Source organism: Vidua macroura, chromosome 3 (assembly GCF_024509145.1).
Source record: "Vidua macroura isolate BioBank_ID:100142 chromosome 3, ASM2450914v1, whole genome shotgun sequence".
Lineage (NCBI taxonomy): Eukaryota > Metazoa > Chordata > Aves > Passeriformes > Viduidae > Vidua > Vidua macroura.
The window spans coordinates 63,058,012-63,079,665 of NC_071573.1; the positions used below are offsets into that span (position 1 = coordinate 63,058,012).

The 21,654-nt window shown below is 41.3% G+C and overlaps 2 protein-coding genes across 4 annotated transcripts in view; one reads left to right on the forward strand and one right to left on the reverse strand.

Moving 5' to 3' along the window:
* Window positions 1-5,928: 5,928 nt before the first annotated feature.
* Window positions 5,929-15,257, forward strand: HDDC2 (HD domain containing 2). 2 transcript variants are annotated; one of them, XM_053973745.1, is made up of 6 exons: window positions 5,929-6,206; window positions 6,687-6,808; window positions 7,698-7,800; window positions 10,007-10,075; window positions 13,768-13,906; window positions 15,121-15,257. In XM_053973745.1, exons 1-6 carry the CDS (start codon window positions 6,147-6,149, stop codon window positions 15,213-15,215), a joined length of 588 nt encoding a protein of 195 aa, XP_053829720.1. In that variant the 5' UTR covers window positions 5,929-6,146; the 3' UTR covers window positions 15,216-15,257. The 2 variants fall into 2 exon arrangements, with proteins under 2 accessions (XP_053829720.1, XP_053829721.1); XM_053973746.1 differs by having other exon boundaries at window positions 6,016-6,206; window positions 6,651-6,808.
* A 1,907-nt stretch (window positions 15,258-17,164) lies between these two features.
* Window positions 17,165-21,654, reverse strand: part of TPD52L1 (TPD52 like 1) — a 50,506-nt gene continuing 46,016 nt past the window's right edge. For both annotated transcript variants that reach the window (XM_053973744.1, XM_053973742.1), the window contains 2 exons: window positions 21,288-21,348; window positions 17,165-18,910 (listed from right to left, as the gene is read on the reverse strand). In XM_053973744.1, coding sequence (XP_053829719.1) covers window positions 18,779-18,910; window positions 21,288-21,348 — 193 coding nt within the window. In that variant the 3' untranslated portion in view covers window positions 17,165-18,778. The remainder of the gene's footprint in view (window positions 18,911-21,287; window positions 21,349-21,654) is intronic.

Genomic DNA, 21,654 nt, shown 5'->3' on the forward strand with positions numbered 1-21,654 from the left:
CAAAGTCTTTTCCAACCTAAATGATTCTGTGATTCTATATGGAGACTGTAACACACAAACTGAGGCCTATGAGAGAGGAAGAAAGTCTGACATCACTTCTCCATGATCCATGTCCTTCACAGGCTGGTTCAGACACAGAGACAAATTTAAGGAGTGGTATCAGGGAATATGAAAACCCTCACATTTTCTGCTGTCAGATTATTAGGATTTTACCTACATGCCTTCTCACAGCAATAGAATCCCAGCAGCATAGTACCTCACTACACAGTATCAGGCCCAAAACTGCTGAGGGCTAGGTGCCCCCTGGGCCACCCAACCCCCTCACAGCTACATCAAAGCTGTGAGTTCTCCCCAGAACTTATTTGTGAGTTTTCTTTAGAGTCCACCCAGCTGAAAAGTACAGTGGCATTAAAATGTATACACATTTTTTTTTTTTTTAAACAAACAAAGCCTCCAAGCCTGACAGGCAAGGGCAGGGATGGGATTAGGCAAACATCCTATACAGACGGTTCCCCTTTCTGCCTGTCAGCTTGTAAGTGCTTTCTCTTCTGGAACTATACAGTACTAACTGAGCCGGAAACAGCTATTTAAAAAGTGATTATAGTGTGACATTTTTGTTTGACCTAACATCAAGCCATGTGCAGTTAAATGTCAGCAAAGCTATTTACTACAGGGAAAGACAGGCCCGAGCATGCTTAAATCTACCCAGCGTCTTAAAAGTGGTTGCTGTCTCCACTCAGTGCACATGAATGACACCGAAGCCAAGATGTGAAGTATAGCGCTCTGTAAGCTGTGATGATTGACTAATATGCTGGGTGGCACAATGCATTCAGCAAGAGGCTCACAGGGAGGAAGGCAAAATAATGGATAATTAAAGTCAATCACAGGTTAGAAAGCAGAGGCCCATGCAAAAGGCTCCCTTGGATCAGAAAGAGCATGCCCAAGGCTGGTGTGTTTTGTTCAGCGATGTGTGAAGGGCTCAAATATTTGGATGAAAATAGAAAAGCAGAGTTTTTTTAATTAGTGTAGCATCTGTATTGGTTGCATGAGAGATGAGGGAGTAGCACCTCCACCAGTGCCCAGCAAGCCTGCCCTTAGAAGACCCTTGAAGCCCATGCAGTGAAGCGCTGCGGCCTAAGGGTTTTTCCCCTAAACCATAACCCTAGCCCCTAACACTAACCCTAACCCTTTGTGCAGGGCACAAATCAGGCCGCCCAGCTGCAGCTGCCAGGCAGGGTGATAGAGGGGAAGGGAGGCTCCAGAGCCCTGTCACCAGAGGTCAAAATAATAGCTGAGCAGTGTGAGAGGGGGGCAGGAAGCTAAGGTAGCTAATTACGGGCATCTGTCCCTGTGTGAGAACCAACAGGAGCGCAGCGGCTCCAGGTCGCGCCAGGCTGCAAAAGCACACACAGCCATAAAGGGATGGACAGAGCTGGGCAGTGTCAGGAGCTCTCTCTGGAAGACAATGCACTGGTGTGCAACGGATGGAGATAAGTATGTTCATAGGTCCTTAATGGAACTAGAGGCATATATTTGGACAGGGTTCCAGTCTGACCTGCTTCTCAGAGCCTAAAATAACAAACAAATCAGTGTGCCTTTATTTTGAGAAAACACTGCTCACAGTAATAAGGGAGGGTGGGGGCACCCAAAAGGAAGCAGACTTGTGATAAAACTTCCATTTTGTTCTTTCTTGCATGTCAGGGAAAAAAAATGTACATTATAATTCAGAGTGCCTTTCAGGGTTTATTTTTCTTTACATTGTTACATGCCTGATCACATCTGATTTTGGAAGCTCAGCAGGGTCTGACTTGGCTGACATTTGGGAGATGGCTGAAAAGCAAGAGTCTGAGCAGGATCCGTGTGCTCATTATATGAATGTGCAGTGCTTAAAAGCATGACTGGGGGAATAACAAGAATATTCACAGCTTTTCTGTATCTTAAAATACTCTTTTTCTCCATCTCTAGCAACTGAAATAACACTAGGATGGAAAATAATATGATGAATATTAAATGAGCATCTTTAAAAATAATAAAAATACACTGCTTGTGAATACTGGTTAGTACTTTATAAAAAGCACAGAAAAATCCTTTGAGCAAACTGATCATCAGATCATTAGAGATAGGAAATAAATTCTTTGATATCTGTCTGCTTGCTGTTTACTAAGTGCTGACAGTGGCAGGTGATTATTAAAATCCCTTCAAAACTCATTTAAATACAATTAAGTGAAAACAGTATAAGCTTTTTAACAGAAAAGATATGAGAGGTAGCCAGAGGATTTTTTTTTACATGGGATTTATTCTTGTTCTTAGTGTTTCCAATGGCAAAAGGCTTAATTAGATCACAGAATGGTTCCCTCATTCTTGCTTTACTTCAGAAAATTTCAGAAGACCAAGGCTGATCTGTTACAATTTTACTCTAAGGCTCACATTTTAAGGAAAGCATCTTTGGTTAAACATGTTCCTTAGTTAAAACAAATTCAGTTTTAAAAACAATAAAAATTGTAACCAGAACTCCCTCTCTTGCTCTCTTATCAAATGTCATCAGCAGGTACCTCTCTACCTCTCAGATTCTGAGTGGGCTCTGTGGGCCAAGGTGAGCTGCTTTTTTTTTTTTTTGTTACCTCCTACCCCAGCAAAATTAAAAAGGCAAAACCAACAGGGAATGCGTAATAATGAAAACAAACATCAAACAAATATTTGAGTACCTGTCTTCCACCTTTAAACATGAAATAAATATGATATGGCAAAGCAAGGTAAGATTCACATGAGCCTCTCCCACATAGCACCCAAGATGGCCTCATTCAGTTTCCAGTCCTTCTTTGTTATAGCAAAATGTGAGGGATTTCTAAATCCTGATTTGGATGCATCCCCCTACAGCAGAGACAAACCAACAATTACTGAAGCAAGACAAGTTGTTTTCAGTTTAGGAGGTTTTTTTCTAAGCCAGGCTTGTGGTGTCATTTTAAGTTTGAATGCTTCCATTCTTTGAGAAGACCAGTGGCTTTTCAATAGCAAAAGATCAAATGATGTTAATCAGGCAGTGTGACCTAATCCTCTAATTCAGCTGCCTTTTTACATTAGAAATGTTCTGCTTATGTAAGATTGCTCTTAAATTGACTTTTTTTTTTTTTCCCAAAATGTGCTAGTCTAAAGTTCTACTCTTGGCCCTGCAGATAGGTTACACATATAAGATAAAACAACTTTTTCTTCATTTTGAAGGTTTAGATAGACTAATCCTACAGGTTCTGATAGAAAATCTCTTGTGAATCTCAGAAAGCCCATGATGTTATGCAACAGCAGCAAGAACATTTTTCTTTTGTGTAGTGATGCCACTGGTTAGCTACACTGAACAGGGACACACATGGACAGTTATTGCTGACTTCTGGAATGCTACCATAAGTGTACGTTCTCCTCAGCCTTCTGATATAGAGAGGGATGTTTTACAAAGGCACGTAGTGACAGGACGAGATGAAACGGCTTTAAACTAAAAGAGATTATGTTTAGATTAGATATTAGGAAGAAATGCTCTCCTGTGAATGTGGTGAGACACTGCAACAGGTTGCCCAGAGAAGCTGGGGATGTCCCATCCCTACAAGTGTTCCGGGCCAGGTTGGATGGGGCTTTGAGAAAACTGCTAAAATGGAAGGAGTCCCGAGTCCCCACCCATGGCAGTGGGGTGGAACTAGATGATCTTTAAGGTCTTTTCCAACCCAAACCATTCTGTGATTCTATGAAGTCTCAGGAGGATATGTCCAGCCCTTGGCACAGATATCAGTGCACAGTACCTCTCTCAGGTGCCTCTCACCAGCTTTGACAGCTCACTCTCCCATAGGGGAGAGTGGGGGTCCCTGGGGACAAGGACACACAGTCCAACATTGTGAGGTGCATGGCAGAGTGAAGGGAGCCACCTAGCACACATATACTCTCACCCTAGAGGTTTGCATTTCTGTACCCTTACTGGAGAATTCTTGCAACAGATTTTCACTAGCTAACTCTATATAGTTGCTAAGATTGCCTCAGACAAAGGAAGATATTATAGTCTGGAGAGCTAAAATGACAATTTATAGTGTCTGGCAGGTGCTCATCAACCATTTTGCTATTAGGAAGGACATCAAGGCTGCTATTCCTTCCTGATGGGTCTGTGACACACAACATTTTCTTTTCTTTTTTTCTTTTCCTGTCAGATGGTAATGAATGAATCCCACCAATTAATTACTTTTTCTGAAGATATTTTGCCAATACAAGGTTTACTGTGCCCATGCTGGCAAAGCACACAAGGGTTTTCAAAATCCAGTGTATTATCATTGGTGCTATGTTATATAAACCACAAACTGATTATGATCCACCTTAGGAGTAATTACCGGGTCTGCTCCCAGCCACCTGGCATTTAGGGAGGTGATTTTCACATTACTGCACCAAGTGTGCAAAGCAACTCCTCTCCCCCAACGCTATTTCTTAAAGAAATGGAAGCACAATTTCAGGCTGGCATTGGGTAGCAGCAAATGCGGTTGAAGCAGAAATCTGTGGGCAGAGAGCGCCATCTCCAGCTTATAAATCATAATTACTCTGCCGTAACCAGCTTATTTGGGATTTTTTTTTTTTTTTTTTTTTTTTTTTTTTTTTTTTTTTTTTTAATTGCCATCTGTTCTGGCAAAAGATGGAGAAGAAAGCCAGCTGAGACTGATGAAAGACTGAGGCTTAAGCCTTAGCACTACCTTAATATCCTGTAGGGAGACTTTGCTAATCCTTGCTGAAGTTTCTGAATTACACAAAAAAGGTGCTTAAAATTGTATGGAGCTGATTTGTTTCTGTTTTCAGGCTACATACTCAGGAGTAAAATCCTGACAGAGCTAACATTTGTGCTATGCTGGGGTCCTCCAGCCTACAGAGAGTCCATGCATTTAACACTACACATGATGCATTTGATAGGTACTTGGAAAAGCACATAAATGGTACCTCTAAGTACTGTCAAAGAACAACTGGGTGGAAAACCAGTGTCAATAAGCAATATGCAAAAACAGCACACAAAGTGCATGCAGAGGAATTATATACATATAAATGCAAAATTGACAAATATTACAAAAATTACACTGAGGCCAGTGCCTTTGAGTCCAGTCTCGTGGTTATCACTCAAGTGTTCATTCTAAAGGAGGTCCGAAGAGGACATTATGAAACAAATTACTCACATGGAAGGCAGACAGCCTGGACAAAATATGAAATTCTTATTATGGATGGTTTCAAGAGCTGTCAAGACAAATCTGAAACAGATGCATGATTCACTTCAACCAGGAAAGCTGTACTTCAACACCCAAAGCATCTATGATTGTGTACACAGGTGTAAAGGTGATGACTTGCCTGGTCCTTATTGTTTTTTATTGTGGGAAAACAGCCTTAAAATGGTCACTAAAATGTTGTCTGGGCTTTATTATTAATTTAAGAGTTTAAATATTTGCACAAACGAAAGTAAATTCTCCCATCTGTTGATAGCTGGCAAAACTGCAGATGTTCTTTCCTGAAACTATTTCATCACCACATTGAAAACATTATCCGCTATTTCAGTTGGCAAGATAAAAGTAGCAAAGAAATGCAATGTATTTTGAAAATTCACCAATTCTCACGTAAGTCACCGTTATTTATTCAACTCATAAAAGTGACGGATGTGCTTGTAGCAAGATGCCAGGAGTCCACAGAATAATTTAAAATTCATCAGCAACTCTGACAACTATTCATTCTTCTCTGAACAATAAATGAGTTTGCGCTTCTTTTTTTTTTTTTTTTTTTTTTTTTTACATGGTAAAGGTCACCAGGATGCTCAGTTTTGACAGAAGTATGAGCTGTTCCGACCTTCAAGGCTGCCTTTCGCTCCTCCCTGCTGGACCCCAGCGGAAGGGAGGGAAGGACACGCCTGCCGCCTTCCCTTCCCCACTCCACAGCGCTCGTACCCGTGAGCAGCCGGGCTGCTTTTGCTGCTTTTCTCGTTGTAGTCGCAGCCTCTGTCGTTCTTTTTTGTGGTTAATGAACCCCAGAGCTTTGGGGACGCGGTTCCCCCACTGACACTTTCCCCACACCCTGCGCCCGGGCCCCCAGCGGACGCGTCCTGGCGAGAGGAGGAGGAGTCGCGGTCGAGGCCGTGCTGCCGGCGGCCGATGGCGGCGGGCGGCGGGGTCGGGCTGCTGCCCTTTCTGCAGCTGCTTGGGCAGCTCAAGGTGGGCGCGGGGCAAGGGCCAGGCGCGGGGGCTGGGGCCGGGCCGGGCCGGGTTCCCTCGGCAGTGCCCGGGCTGGCAGCGGGGCCGCGTTGTGCCAGCGCAGCGGGCCCGGCCGGGCCGGGGCTGCGGCGGGCACTCGTGGGTGCCGCCGGGTCCCGGCCCTTCGGCTGCGGCGGCGCCTGCTGCGGCCGGGCCGTGCTCCTGGCCGGGGACAGCCTTGGGGGGCCGGGCTGGGCCTTGGGGCCGGTGTTCGCAGAGCATCAAAGCTCTCCGGAGCGTGGAGGCCGTGGTGGGGTGGGGCGAAATTTCTGCCGGTGTCTCTGAAACGAGGGCCTGCAAAACCGAGGGGTTTAACCTTTACAGTGCCATGGTCTGGCGCTGTGCTACCACCGCGGTGGTATCCGCCCAGAGGATGGACTCGATGATCTCTGCGGCCTTTTCCAGCCTAACTGATTCTGTGATTCTGTGACACGGGCGCAGAGAGTACCGCGGACAGGATGGGTGTACAGGAACGTGGCAAAGCCAGAGAGCGTCTCCGACCATATGTACAGGATGGCGATGATGGCTTTGGTGACTGAAGACAAAAGCCTCAACAAGGACAGGTGAGACTGCCTCTGCTTATCACGACCATATGTTAATGTTGTGGGAGAGCTGCAAACAAAATGCGAAAAGCTGTTGTCCTGAGTAAGAGCTTTTAAATCACACTGAAGGAATTTCAAATCCTTTCTTCTCTTCTTTTTCTTCTATCCTTTGGACAGGGTCCTGTTTACCTGGTCATTTGAAAGGGGCTAAAAACTTTATTGCTTAACTGTGAGTGTTGAGGCAAGTCCTTAGTGCAGACGCTCAAAGCTGGTCTTCTTTCAAGCAGTAAATAAACAGGCTGAAGACCCTTGTTAAAAAACACTGTCAAGCAACAGACAGCCATGTCAGACCCATAGCCCATGTCGATTTTGACAGACTGAAGGAGCACTCAGCAGCAGTAAGGAGCCACAGAAATCCTCTAGGATAGCAGAGAAAGCTCTAGGAGCTGATATGAAGGCTTTTTTGACTATTCTACTGCAGACTGGCATAGCTGCAGAGCTGTGAGTGACAGATTATATACTGAATTTGGGATCGCTCCAATGAAATTACCTTCTGCCTGTTGTAGGAATAGTGTGAAGTGTATAATGTAGTTAATTACCACAACATCTCCAAAAGCCAAGTATACAAAATCTAAGTACGTTACTTTTGAATATTATGCTCTGGTACACAGTGTATTTATACTTAAATCTACATTTACAAGCAGTAGGGATTAGAAATCAAAATCATGTGTAGGTGGAAAGTACTTCCCTTAACAAAAAAGTGAAAAATGTTATATAAAGTTTAAGAAAAGCTCCAACCAACCTTTAGAGTATATGAAGGGGGATAAATTCTGCAGACTCTTAGCCTTTTGGATAAGTTTTCAACTTAAAATGCTGGAAAACTAATTATTCTGTTCCTCCTTCTTGTCAGATGCATACGATTAGCTTTGGTTCATGATATGGCTGAATGCATTGTTGGAGATATTGCTCCTGCAGATAATATCCCAAAAGAGGAGAAACACAGGAGAGAAGAGGTATGAACATAAGGTGTGAAGCCACAGCTGCAGAGCATTCTGTGTGCTTTAATGTTCTGGTGGTGGTGAAGGAACACTCCAAGCAATATAATACTGTCATTGGCATTGAACAAGCCTGCCACAACCAAGTAGAGTTTTCAACTCATTGAGATTTTTGTACCTGTAGCATTACCAAGTACAAAGTTATGGAAGAATCTTTGAAATAATCTTCACCTTGGACATTTATTCCTGAACTAGCTGCAGTTTTGGTAAGCCTGAATTAGTCATGTTCAGCAGCCTTACCAAGAGGTGAGGAGCTGGGAGTAGGTGCACTGAGTAGGATGGATGACAGTTCATGTCGGATCATGTGTGTGGTGCCAGATCATGAGGTTGACAGAGACTTTATTTAAACCTTCTGCACAAAACCTCAGATGCAGGTGTCTCTTTTGTTGTGATTCTTTGAGTGCAGCATGCCTAGAGTCACTTTATTTTTGGCCTTGCACTTATCAAAACTGTTGGTTTGTGGCATTATTTGAAGAAAATGTAAACCATTTCTGTAGCCACAGCTAGAGGGCAATGTCATGCCTCAGAAACTCTTCAGAGGCTTTTTTCATTCAGTGTAAGAACACACTAGGAAGTATATTAAAAAAAAGAAACACCAAAATTACAGTCGGTAAAGATAGTACTTCAGGAATGCCAAATGCATCTTAGATCTTCAATTTCCACTTTCTTAGCAAAGAGCTTACTTCTAGAGTTAGTAATGGCCCCCCAGCCCCTAGTTTTAACCAGATAAGCATAAAAGGGGCCTCCTTTTATGGGTAATGAATAATCACTGGAGTGTTTGTTACACTCTTCAAAGAGCTTCAAAACGCTGAACAGAAGAAACCTCTTTACTGGAAGCCTCTAAAGGTTGTTGTGTCACTGGATCAGCCTTCAACTTTGGTCTCATTTGAATTCGGGCAAAGAAAAAGAGATTTTGATGCCTAGGTATGTTTAGGAAGTTTTCTTAAGTATTTGCAGTTCCTTCTGCTCCCATTTCAGTCAGTGAGGACTTTCTGTTGACTTTGTGAGAAGGAGAGTAAAGCATTAAACATTTGGGATGACTCTGAAATACTTTGTTGTAAAAATAGACCATAGGTAGCCACTTCAGGAGGTGACTTATCAATACTCTGCTTCCACTGCATAGTTCTCCTTTTTTCTGTTTACTCTACAGCTGACATTGAGCTGGCTCCTTGTGCAGTAACTTTAACCAGTGAGTCTCACCAACACTAGGGCAGCAGAAAATGAACCTGATCAATAAAAGAAGTTTTGGGTTTTTTTTGGAGGAGGGAGGGTGTAGTTTGGAGTAGGGATTTTTTTACAGATAAGTTATTTTAGCCACCTAACCTTGAAATCTGATGAGTTCCAGAGCTGGAAAGAGGTGAGAAGGAATGAGACCTTGATGCTTTAGTGGTGGCAAGCAATTTGGAATGATATTGTGACACTATATCCTGTATATGAAGTGGAGAAACAAGCATGGCATGAAACCTTTGTCTTGCCTGTGATGTTGGTTGTTTTAGAAGCATCCCCTCATGTCACTGGGCAAACAGTAGAGACAGCACAGAAATTAGACTGATCAACTGGGAGAACACAAAGAGCATGCCGAACATGTTTCTGCTGGGAGCCTGCTGCAGTGCAGGCTTCCTACAGGGTCACAACCAGCTTTGGGTATCCCCCTGCCTTGAATCCTCCATGGGCTCCAGGTGGATATCTGCTCCACCATGGACCTCCATGGGCTCCAGGTGGATATCTGCTCCACCATGGACCTCCAGGAGCTGCAGGTGGATCTCTGCTCCTCTGTAGGGCTGCACGGGCACAGCTGCCTCACCATGATCTTCCTCATGGGCTGCAGGGGAATCTGCTCTGGCATCTAAAACAACTTTTCCTTCTCCTTCACTAACCCTGGTATCTGCAGATACCTTCTTCCTCTCACTTCTCACTCCTCCTCCTGGGTGGAGTTGCACAGGGATTTCCCCTCCCCTTAAATATGTTATCCTAGAGGTGCTACCACCTTGGCCTTGGCCAGAGCTGTAGCCAAACCTTGCCATGCCAATAGTATATAGTAATATCCTGTGTAGTGGATGTTTCTGCTAGCTTGGTAACAATTAGGTACTTATTCAGAAAAGATAATGCTAAAAATGTTGCTCAGAAAATAGATAAATGGAAATAGCTTATCTTTTTTTTTCAGACAGCTATGCAACAACTGACCCACCTTCTATCAGAGGACCTAAGGAAAGAGATCTATGAACTCTGGGAAGTAAGTTTGTATTCTTTTAATCCTATGTTGAAATTCAGGGTGACCCCTTCTCGTCTTCCCATGTATCTGTGAAATTGTGCCGTCTCTTATTTTGACCTCAAGAAAGTGAGATTTATTTGCTGAGAAGATAAAGCTTAACAGTATGAGTCAAGCTCATTTTAGGGTCTTCTTCAAACAGAAACCCTGGGCTTCGGTAAAATTATCATCTTCTGCCCCTAGCCTCTTAGAGTTCCAGATCAACCTGTCTAGGGCTTGGTTTGTACAGCTTGGTTTGTCCTCTACATCCAGCCCTCTGGATATAAATCTGATTTTTTATTACATTATCACTTTCGTCCATATGTGGCCACTTGCAGATTTTAATACAGGAAAAAACAATAGTGGTAGGTGATGGAGCTGTGGTTTATCTTCTGCTTTTTATGCAAGTAATTTCTGTGGCTTTCATTTCTTTCTAATAAAGTCCATTAGACCAAGATATGTAGTAGTAACTCAAAATGATTAAGTAAACTAACGTTTAAACTTAAATGTGACAAAAAACCGCACTTTTCTACAAACGCTGGAGATTTCTGGTCTTGGGTTCTTTAAAAGTTTGTATTAGAAAGTATCTTTTGTGTTTGAAGGTGATTTAACCATTTTTATGTGAACCCATGCTGTTAATTAATAAGATCTTTTATACTTGCAAATGAGGGATGATTAGATTATTTCCAAACAATTCAGGTTTATAATTACTGTGCTTTATCTCCTCCTGACATACAGTCACATGGGGGAAATTGTATCCACAAAGTCTAGTCCAAGCAGTCTATGTTTCTTGGACTATATGACCTGAATCTGTATCTTACGTTCATATTCTTTTCTACTTAGAGTATATTTAAATTCCAAATATTTGCATCCAATTTCTGCCTTTTGCTACAACACCCTATTTGTGGTTTTGTTTTAGGTTTAGGGTTATTTTTGGTTTTTTTTTGTTTTTTTTTTTTTTTTTTCCTGTTGTAGTTGTGTGGTTGAACAGGCAGTGGGAATGGGCTCTCAGAGCTATATTTTAAGGTAAAGGGGGTAAATCAACATCATCAGATATAGGAAATAATAGGTGTGTATTTTTTAGGGAGCATTGGTTCCTTCTCCCTTGAGAAACTGTTATAATTGAGGAAAATGAGATTTTGACAGATAAGGTTAGTTCTGTTAATTGGGTTTTTTTCTTTGCTGGTCTCAGTCTTCTCCAGTGACATTGTAAGAGCTGATTCAGTATGGAGTCAGTTCTTTAGCATGTTAGCTTTTCATCATTCTCGTTAACCATAATTTAATATATGCACACTTTTGACAATTTGGTCTTTGTTTCTATCTTCAGGATTATTTATTGGCACTGTGTCTGCAATTCATTAGCATGAATGCAACCCATCTGGCAGAGAGGGTACCCTAAATATCTACTATTCACATGTAGTCCCTCTAGTGTTGTTTTAAGTGGAACAACTAGTTGCTCCTTAAAAAGAAGAAAAAAGAGATAAAGAAAACAAGAAGCCTCTGATAACTTGGTGTGCTGCTCTGCTCTCAGCTAGCCAGAGACATTTCCCTATGATTTTTTTTTTGTGAGTGAAGGCGGTTATGGACCAGAGCTGAACAGTGCTGAGTAGTACAAGATTTCATGATGCTCTTAGCAAGTCCTTCCTGCTCTGCCCTACTCTTGTCTCTGTCTCTCTTTGCTTTTCAGCTTTACAAGGACTGCTGCCTTGGATGGTGTTGGTGGGTACTTGGCGAGTGTTGTGTAGGGGAGAGGCAGCAGAAAGATGCCTCAGATACATTTTCACTTTATAACTTAATCCCAAATATGTTTGAAAAAACAGTAAAGTAAATGAGTCAGCACGTTTCAGCTCTGTTCTGCTTTTTTATTCTCAAGTGCAAAAGCATGGGAATGATTTTTAGAAGACAGCCTGTGGTGTTGGAGAGACCAGTTAGTGTTTTGCCAAAGTACACTGTTATTTCAGAGTCTTAACCACCTGTGGGGAGGAAACAGTAAGTGTTTGTTTCAGCACTGTGCACAGTTGCACATGTAATAGCTGATGTTTCTTGAGGGCAATGTGAGCTGAGGTGTGAAAAATATCAGATGTATAGCACAGAGGTTGGCAACAGATTGATACTCCCACCTAACTGTTGGAGGTGAGACCGACTTTTACAGGTGAACAGCCCTACTTCTTCTTTTCTTGAAGTTCTCCTTTACAATGCTGCCAAGAGTTTGTTGTCTTTGAGGGGCCCTCCCCCCACAAAAGAGATTATTAAAAAATAGAGTAGAAATAAATAGATTTAAGAAAATAAGTAGTATTTAATTTAAAAATGAGGCAAAGCTCAGGTTGAATAGAGAAAAACAAGATAAAAACACTGAAATGAAATTTATTATTAAAATACTGATGAAGACGTAACTGAAAATTCAAAGTACCATTGAAATCTAAATAGAATAGTAAACCACTCAATCATGGCTATACAGAAATCTGGATTTCTGACTTCAAAGGTAAAGTAATAAGCCTAAGAACAGGCTCCTAATAGTATGCAAGACAAGGAAATGCCTATCACACTTACCTGAGCATCAGTGTGTTGGGAGTTACAAAGCTGGGGTCTTTCCAGTGTGAATGACACTCACACCACAATTGTTGTCTTAAGATGCACAAAGGAATACCAGGTTCTGTGGTCAGTAGGCAAACCTCTTCCTGCACTCATGTTGTTCTTCTCTGTGGAAGTGCTATGATCCACAGGTTCTGTGGATCTGGGAGCTTAGATGGTCCCAGTGTGTACTTTGGTGTGATTAATGGTGGTGGGGATGATGAATAGGGTCAGACCTGCCAATGGTATCAAGGTAACCTGCACAGAAGAAAACCCATTTTTATGGGGTTGGTTTTGGAAGTCAGGAGAGTCAGGAAGACCTGCTCATGAGACATCTCATACAATGCAGTTGATTTGGAAAAGAGAAAATGCAATGCCAAACCTGTCTGCAGCTATCACTGGAAGCAAATGACAGCAAAATTGTTCAAGTTGAGTAGAAATGTGAATGACTCATAAATATATATACTGATGATGACTGTAGAGAGGGAAAAGATAGCAGAGAGATTAAAGGACTTAAATTCTGAAGGGGAGGAAACCCCTTAACCACTCCCTATCTCCTAGGAGAGACATAAGGACATAAGCAGCTCAGACAGATTAGAGCAAAAAGATTAGGCAGGAATGACAGGAGAAATATAAAGAACAACTCCACTTAGAAACAGTAATTGATGAGAAAAGTGCAAAATAGGTCTTAAAAATAGGTGGTGATGGTGCATAGGCACACACTGTGGTAATTAATAGCCTTAGCCAGGCCTGAAATTACCTTTCTACGTAAAATGCAGTTAAATCAAACCTATTGTTTAACTTGTATGTCATGCAGAGTTGCCTCCATATCATCCCTGATTCAGCCAAAACAATTGGTATATTTAGAGTTAGATTATGCAAAAGACTGTATTTTATATTCCACTGCATTTAATATAAAATTTGCACATATTTCAAGTGTTTTGCTGACCATTGTGTGTTTGTAAAAACAAAGTGAAAGATGTAATTGTGCTGAATATTTCTGGAGTGGCTTGTACTAATGAAGAAAATTCTAGATATATAAAGAGATTTTAATGTTCTGTTTCAGGGTAACAACATTATTTTCTTGTAACTGCAAATCTTTTCAGGAATATGAAAACCAGTCTACTGCAGAGGCCAGGTTTGTAAAGCAGTTGGATCAGTGTGAGATGATACTGCAAGCATTTGAGTATGAAGAATTGGAAAAGACACCTGGCAGACTGCAGGATTTTTTTGATTCAACTGCTGGTATGCCATTTGGGCTTTTTTTTTTTTCCTCTTTCATAAATGAAATATTAAGTTCATACATGAAATATCTAAATTACCTTTTTTTTTCCCTGACAGACATTCAGAGCAAGTGAGAACTAGTTATTTTACTTATTGCTCAAGTCCCTTAATATTTCTGGGGAAACTTGGATGCATTGTGAACATACCTGACATTTACCTGTACCTGTAGGTACTAAACCTGAATTTAATTTTTGCCAAATTCCTTTTACATCACTTTTTACTTCAGAGGGAGGCTCAGCTGTCATTACACTTGCATGTGTGTAAGGATGTCCCTGAAACATCAGAGTCTTCAGTGTTCACCCATGCTCTTACAGCAGCTTGTTTGTACTCTGTCAGTGTTTCAGGAACCAGTGAAGTAGGATTTGTTATCCCCAAGTGAGCTGAGTGACCAGCCTAAGGTTCCTGTGAAAATCACCTCAGTGAAATGATTAAGTTGCAACTGTGTTAGTTTTTATTCTATCCACTGCTTTTCATCCTTTGCAAAATACACTGGTAGTTTAAAGCAGAGATAGGTAAAATAATAATCTTTATCATTTTGGCAAGGTAGTTGAACACCAGAGGAGGACTGTAACTAATTCATCCTGTCCTGGGGGAAAAAAAGTAGGGATAGACAAACTCTAGGGATAAGAAGACCAGCAGTCACCCAACAACTTGTCCCTGACAAGTCCCATTTATACTTTGGTGATTTCCCAGGGAAATAATAATCTCTCTGTAAGACTTTGATTAGCAAAGGAAAAAAAAGGACAGTGTGAGTGAAGCTTATAATGCTTTTATTTTCTAACTGACATCTTTGTTCCCCTACCAGAATTCAACAACTTAAATTGAGCTGGTGTTTGAGTAGAGCCTACAGCATATACCCTAAGTGCACCTGTAACTGGAGTGGTTTCCTCTGTAGCATGATACGTAGTGTCAGATTATCTTGGTCAGGGTGCATCCCTTTTTCAGTTCTTAAATGTCTTAATAGAGCACAAAATACAAGCTTTTTGTGAAGAAGGGGTGTAGCTACACTTACTCCATAGCTGGATTGAACTGGGAGCATTCACTTTCTTAAAAGAATAATTTGACATTTATTCTGAGCCTAAAGTGACATCTCTGCTATTGTTCCATTTCCAGCCTTTCACACATGGCAAAATGAGAGCATTTTTCATTAACCTTCCCTTTCTTTTGTTTTGCAGGGAAGTTTGTTCACCCAGAAATACTCCAGCTTGTATCTCTGATTAACACAGAAAGGAAAAAAAGAATAGCTGCCACATCTCATCCACATTCCTGAGGTGTTCCTAAATCCTGTAGCCATAATAAATACTTTGGTTTATATTCTGGTCATTATTTTTTCTCCTCTAACATCACTGATTCTGCTAGCAGATATTTTTTCTTGTGCATTCACTGCTGAGAATCCCAGGATCACTTAGAGATGACCAGGTAATGTAGTTGCCTCCCAGATCAGAGATTGTGTCAGGGAACGAAGAATTAGTATATTTGGGAATATAGAATAAGTACAGAATAGAATAGAATAAGAATAAGTATATCCTTCTTTTTAATCAGCCTCTGATTAATGCAGTCTCAGTTACAAATAGATTCTGCACTGGGGAAGTCCATGTACATTTAAAAATTAGTTGATTGCAATCTAATCTGTTCACGTAATGCACTGTGTGGGGCAGGTGGTCTTGTTCTGTGAATTTCTAAATATGTATGGATTTAAGTACCTTCAAAATGGGTTAATATCCACTCAGTGCTACACAGAAATGAGACCAATGAGCCTGTGTCTGTAGGAGCTCTTGACTGAGCTTAGAGATGAGATTTCTTTGGAGTGCCTAAGCCTTAAGTGATGGTGCATAAAACTGGTAATCTCATTAATTATATTTTCTCAGTATCTTCTTTGTTTCATACAACTTTTCCCCTGTTCATGTGTTGTATCAGGGAATGATGCCAATATTTCCATAAGGTCTGTATTCCTCACTTGCCCTCACCCCAGACTGGCAGTTTTACAGACTCCTTCACAGGTAATTAATAATCACAGAATACCTGAGGTTGGGAGGGACCTTTGCAGTTTGTGCAATCTAATGCAGAAGCCTGTACATCCATGTAGAGCTGGCTCTCTGCTCCAGACTGTCAGACCCTGGTAGAAGTTCTGCCGTAAATGAGTTTCTGGCAGAAGTAGACACTAATGTAGAACTACAGAATGATTGTGAAGTAAAGCTGTAGTGGTGGTAAATGCCATAATGAGGCCAGTGTCTGCACACCCAAAGACTGCTGAATTGTGTGCAGCTGGAGATGAAGGCAATGCCGTGATTACCAAATAAGCAAAATTTGCACCTGTAAAAATTACATGGTAGAGACTTGGAGTTCTCTGTCTTACACCTCATGTCAAATGAAGCAGCATAGAACTAAATTCAATTGTCCTGTCCTTTAAAGGTAGGTAATGTATCTGAAACACACATTTTCAGGCACCGTGACTCAGGAAATGCTTTCTTTACACAAACCTCAGGGGCCTGACTGAAGCTCACAAAGTGTTCTGTGGCTGGTGCCTTTCCTAGAGAGTTCTGTGCAGAGATGCTGGGAGCTTGCCTTAGTGGCTGGCACAGTGCTCAAAATCTGTGGAGCGTATTGGTGTGGTTCAGAGGAGATGTGAGGTGCCTGCTCTGCTCAGGAACCCCCTGGGACAGCAGTCATGCCCTGTGGCAACCCTGGAAGAACAGGTTGCACTTTGCTGAGCTGATTAGTGGTTCTTGGCAACAGATTGCCATACTGCAGAGGGGGATGAAGTGGGGGCCACCCAGCTTTTGTCAGCATTTTTATTCCACCTAGATGCACACAAATCATAGTGTCTATTAGTTTGCATTGAATGCTGAGTGTGAAAGCTACAGATGCATGGAAGGGCAGAATTGAGAACATTCTTGACAAACCAGCAAAGTGGCCTTAAAGAGATGCTTGGTAGAAACGCACGCAGTACAAATACTACCCTAAGCAGGAACAGTCCATTCATGCAGCATAGCAGGAGGCTTCCCCATTCTGCAGGGGACCGAGGGGACAGCATGGAACCCCATGCACAGTAATCATAGAGTGCTTTGAGTTGGAAGGGACCTTAAAGATCATCTAGTTCCAACTCCCTTGCCTGTGGCAGGGATACCTTCCACTAAGTTGCTCAGTACTACTGGAAAACAAAACATCACAAAAGGTAAAAGAGAAATTTATTTTTAATAAGAATATCAAGAACTTCATTTACACAAATTAAGTTGTCAATATCTTCAATTTTAAATAAATTCACATTTATGCACAAAACCACGTAAAATAAGCTAGAAAATTGTCACAAGAATACTAGAAAAACAATTAGATTTGCTTCCATGCTAAAAATCACACTAAAGAGGCATTTGATATAAATGTCCAAAGTTAGCCTATGTCCAGTAGAACATTACAAAAGGACTTTCAACTTTGTAAAAACTAACAAAAGCCACACAGGAAAAAACAAAAATCACTTAAAGCCACGTTTTCTCACAAAATTTTAAGCAGTCTGTAATGTCAAACTCACTAACACTGATTTGAAGCTTTGGCGTATGCTCAAAAAATGCATCCATTCTCAAAGTAGCCAGGCTCATTTCCATCCTGTTCACTGATAACGTCGTGCCCACCTCCGTGTGTGGTGAGCTGAGCAACGCAACATGCGGACTGACAAGTGCTCACTACACAGCAAGATAATGTCACAAATGTGCTGCTCTTTCCTTAGAAAACATGTTAAAAGAATGCAATTCAGAAAACATGCTGAATCAAAGCTGAGAGATGTCTGGCTCTTGGTGACTGAGCAGAGATAATGCAGTTGGTGGAATTAACATCCTGGAGCAAAGCGCAACAAAACTTGACACTGAAAGTGAAGCTCTAACTCATCCTGTGCATTGTCAGGTGACAGAGCTAGCAGCTCTGAAGGCATGGGCTCTCTCACCTATGGCACATCTGAAGCCAAATGTTGGGTTTGTATTCTTTCACTTAAGGCTGTATCTTGACGGAGGCTCATAAATATATTTTCCCGTGGTTTTGAGGGAAGATACGGAGGCAAAAATATTAGAGGTTTCCTCCACTCCACTTGATTTTCTAATTAACCCCCTGCCAAGTCTCACCAAATCAAAGAGAGCAACTAAGGGTGCAAATTTTGAAAGTGAAACCTTTCCAGCCAAAATGATGATCTGAAATCAGCAGCTGTGATAGGTTGTTTCTGTATGAATAACCAGATGTCTCTTCCTGCCCTCCTTAACTCTGCTGCCTAACGGGTGTAGGGCAATGCCAGACGGTACCATTGAAAGAGAAACAGCTTTTTGTGACAGTAAGTGATTTTAATTCTGTTAGGAAATAGATGATGTTCAGACACTCCTGAGCAAAGGGCACCGGGTATGGATGGTAGACAGCTGGTGTATGGCCTACTGCTGGCAACTGCATGCTTTGCACAGCTCTAGGTCCATCTGTCTGGTGTGGCACTGAGAGGGAAGCCAGAAACCAACAGATAGAAAAAGGTAAAGCAAAATAAATAAGAAACAGAGACTGGGAGATTGTTAGAGGGAAGTTACATGTAACTGAAAACTATTTAGTCACTTAACACAGAATTTAGTGCATTATAGCCAATGACTTGTGTGTGGTTTTGATGATGTACAAAGTACCTGGTGATAAAATGGCCCATCTAAAATAGAAATAGGGAGAGGAAACATTTCTCCAACACAAGCGCAGGATGGCAGTTTTCCAAAGCTGACAAAACCTTGTTGCTCAAGTTGTGTAGTGAGGGAGAGCTGAAAATCATTGTCTGGGCAAGTCTCTGAAGAGAGGCATGTGGGGCTCAGGAGGGCCTGCTGTTTAACACTGAAGCTCTTCTTCACTTTCAGGGAGTCGGGTGCCAGCAAGGGAGCTCTGAGCACTAGCATGGGCTGTAGAGCTGAGAACTTCTTCAAAACTGCCTCCCGTGTGGCTTGTCCCACCAACCTTGGTCTGAAATAAGGCAAACAGAGAACAGCAAGATCCTCTGCTCACACTGAAGCAAATCCCATTTCCAATCCACCCCATGGCCAAGGAGAGCAGGGAACTGTTCAGGCAGAGAATGCGTAGGGATGGTTCCTTAGAATAACAGCTATAAAACCAGTCAAATAAAGCAACTTCTTTACTCCACAACTTCTGAACTAGGCTGCCATCATAAAATCTGACAGTGGCATGTCTCATATACTTAAAGGAGACAGTCCCTAAGTAGATCCCAGGTAGGATCCTAGACCCTAGCAGTAAGCCCAATGTGGTTGTTTACCTGAGTAGCTCACACTGGTTTCACTGCTTTTTTTTTTTTTTTTCCAATTCTATGTAGGCTGGATAAGAGATGGATACTAAAATGAACTGGTTCATTTGCTGTGTGGCCCACATGCCAGCTATAGCAACACAGCTGCTCGCAAAATTCATAAACCATACTGGGATTTTGGACAGCAGAAGGAATGTAGTAACCAAAGGACCTGAATCCCTTCAGGCACTTGTAGCTGCCTAAATATTGGAATATAAAACTGCCAGTAGCATTTTCATAGGGGAAGGCAGAGAAGAGATACCAAAATACATTAATCAAACATATACAATGTGCTTGCACATCTACTTCCAGAATGCTTCAGGTCACTGAATTTGTAATAAGTATTAAAAATAAAAATCAGTAAGACTAAATCTCTGAAAAAGAAGTTTTCTAACAAAGATAGAGCTGTATCTAAAGATTTGGAAATGATCAAGACTAAGTGATGCAGAGACAAAGCTGTTGTGACTAGGTTGTCTTGGTAAGAGAACATTCTTTTATGGCTTTGCTTGCTGATATGCCTGCTCCAAGCTGATTCAAGCCTGAAAATAGGGCAAAACCTGTTACTCCATCCTAGAATTGCAGCAGAACTCAAAGACAGCCTGACATTTTTTCAACCTCTCAGCCACTGAATGCTTAGGAAGATTATTTTAATTAAATGAACCTTGTGTTCTAAGTTTCCAAAGGGTTAATCCTACGTAATCCTGTTTCTTTAGCTAGCACAGCAGCTTACCTAGCTTGAAAGTCCAATAAAACATTTAATTTATCAGAGTTCAGATTTTCAGAAAAGTTGAGAAGAATGAGGCACCCTGCTCCTGTTTGATTTCCAGGGGAAAATGAACTAGTATACTCTCCCAAGAAAGCTGCAACCCAAAGTCCAGGTTCCAAGAGCAAATAAAATCTAATTTGAAATTTGATTCCTAAATGTTATGAAACCTGAACATCAGTTTTGGCAAACTGCAGAACACTAGGATCACTGAAGATCTGTTGCTGATTCGGGGGTTGAAAAGATGCTAAGACTACTGCTGTTCTTTTTTCAGGGGCCTCACTGGGTAGTTCTCCATTTTTGAGACCACAACAAAACCACAGAATTGAAGGGTAACTCCATGATTTCTCCCCCCATCCCCTGTATTCCTAATCTTGCAAGCCTTGGAACAGAGGTAGGAAAAAGGAGGAGCAATGCTGAAACATTCCCATTTGTCTGCAGTCTACCCTGGTGGCACCCTAGATCTACTACTCCAGCTTCCCTTCCCCATTTGCATAAGGAAAAGAAAAGAAAAGAAAAGAAAAGAAAAGAAAAGAAAAGAAAAGAAAAGAAAAGAAAAGAAAAGAAAAGAAAAGAAAAGAAAAGAAAAGAAAAGAAAAGAAAAGAAAAGAAAAGAAAAGAAAAGAAAAGAAAAGAAAAGAGAAAGAAAGAAAAAAAGAAAGAAAGAAAAAAAGAAAGAAAAGAAAGAAAGAAAAGAAAGAAAGAAAAGAAGAAAATATTTTGAGAAAATGTCAGTGAGTTTGTCAGTAAAGACAGACAACAAAGACTTCATGAGATATGGAGGATTATTTCAGACTCAGAACTTACTGTATTGTCCTGCTTAATTACAGATTTCTTAAAGGATGATCTAAGAACATTCTGAACACAACAGGCTGAGCTGGCATGACAAATACTCTCCTCTAGAACACCTTTGCTTAATCAATAAAATAATATCAGGCTTCTCAAGCAGATCACTGTGAGCGGAAATGGTCTTCAGAGCTGTGCAGTTTGAATTACCTTTTTCTATTTCTGAATGACACATTGGGACTGATTGGGAACAGACGCTCCTTACCACCACTATTTTTGGCATTTCTGAGACCACTTGCTTACTTTGGCAGGCATCAGAAATAATTTCTTAGCAACAAAGCAAAGGAAAACAATTTCTTTGCATATTGCCTTCATTTTCCCTTAGTGCTCAATGAAATTCTTGATGGAACAACAAATTAAATCAGTCTCCTGTACAAATGATAAGGACAACTAAGCTGTCACACAGGCATGCAAACTCTGCCCCTAACCTTTACCTTAAGGCTTGTGACAGTGGTTTCAACCTTCTCCTCAAACGATTTGAAAGTTGGAGAATTCCTAGGAGAAAAAAAGTTGAAAGGAGGAAAAAGAGTCAGTTGCCACCATCATGGGATAATTCCCCAATTTGATCAGTTCTTACCAGGCAACACTGCCAGCACAGAATGAAGGTTGGCTGGCAGCACAAGGCTATGAACACTCACTTGTGCTCTGTCAGTCAAATCCAATTATGGCAATCGGATGAGTACTTTTTAGCTACAAATTTTCAAAAGTAGAATCTAGTAATTGAAACAAATTATAACTGGCCTGCCTACTCTATGATACATTTGTCATGTTCTCAGAAGAACAACAAGACAATGCTGCCTA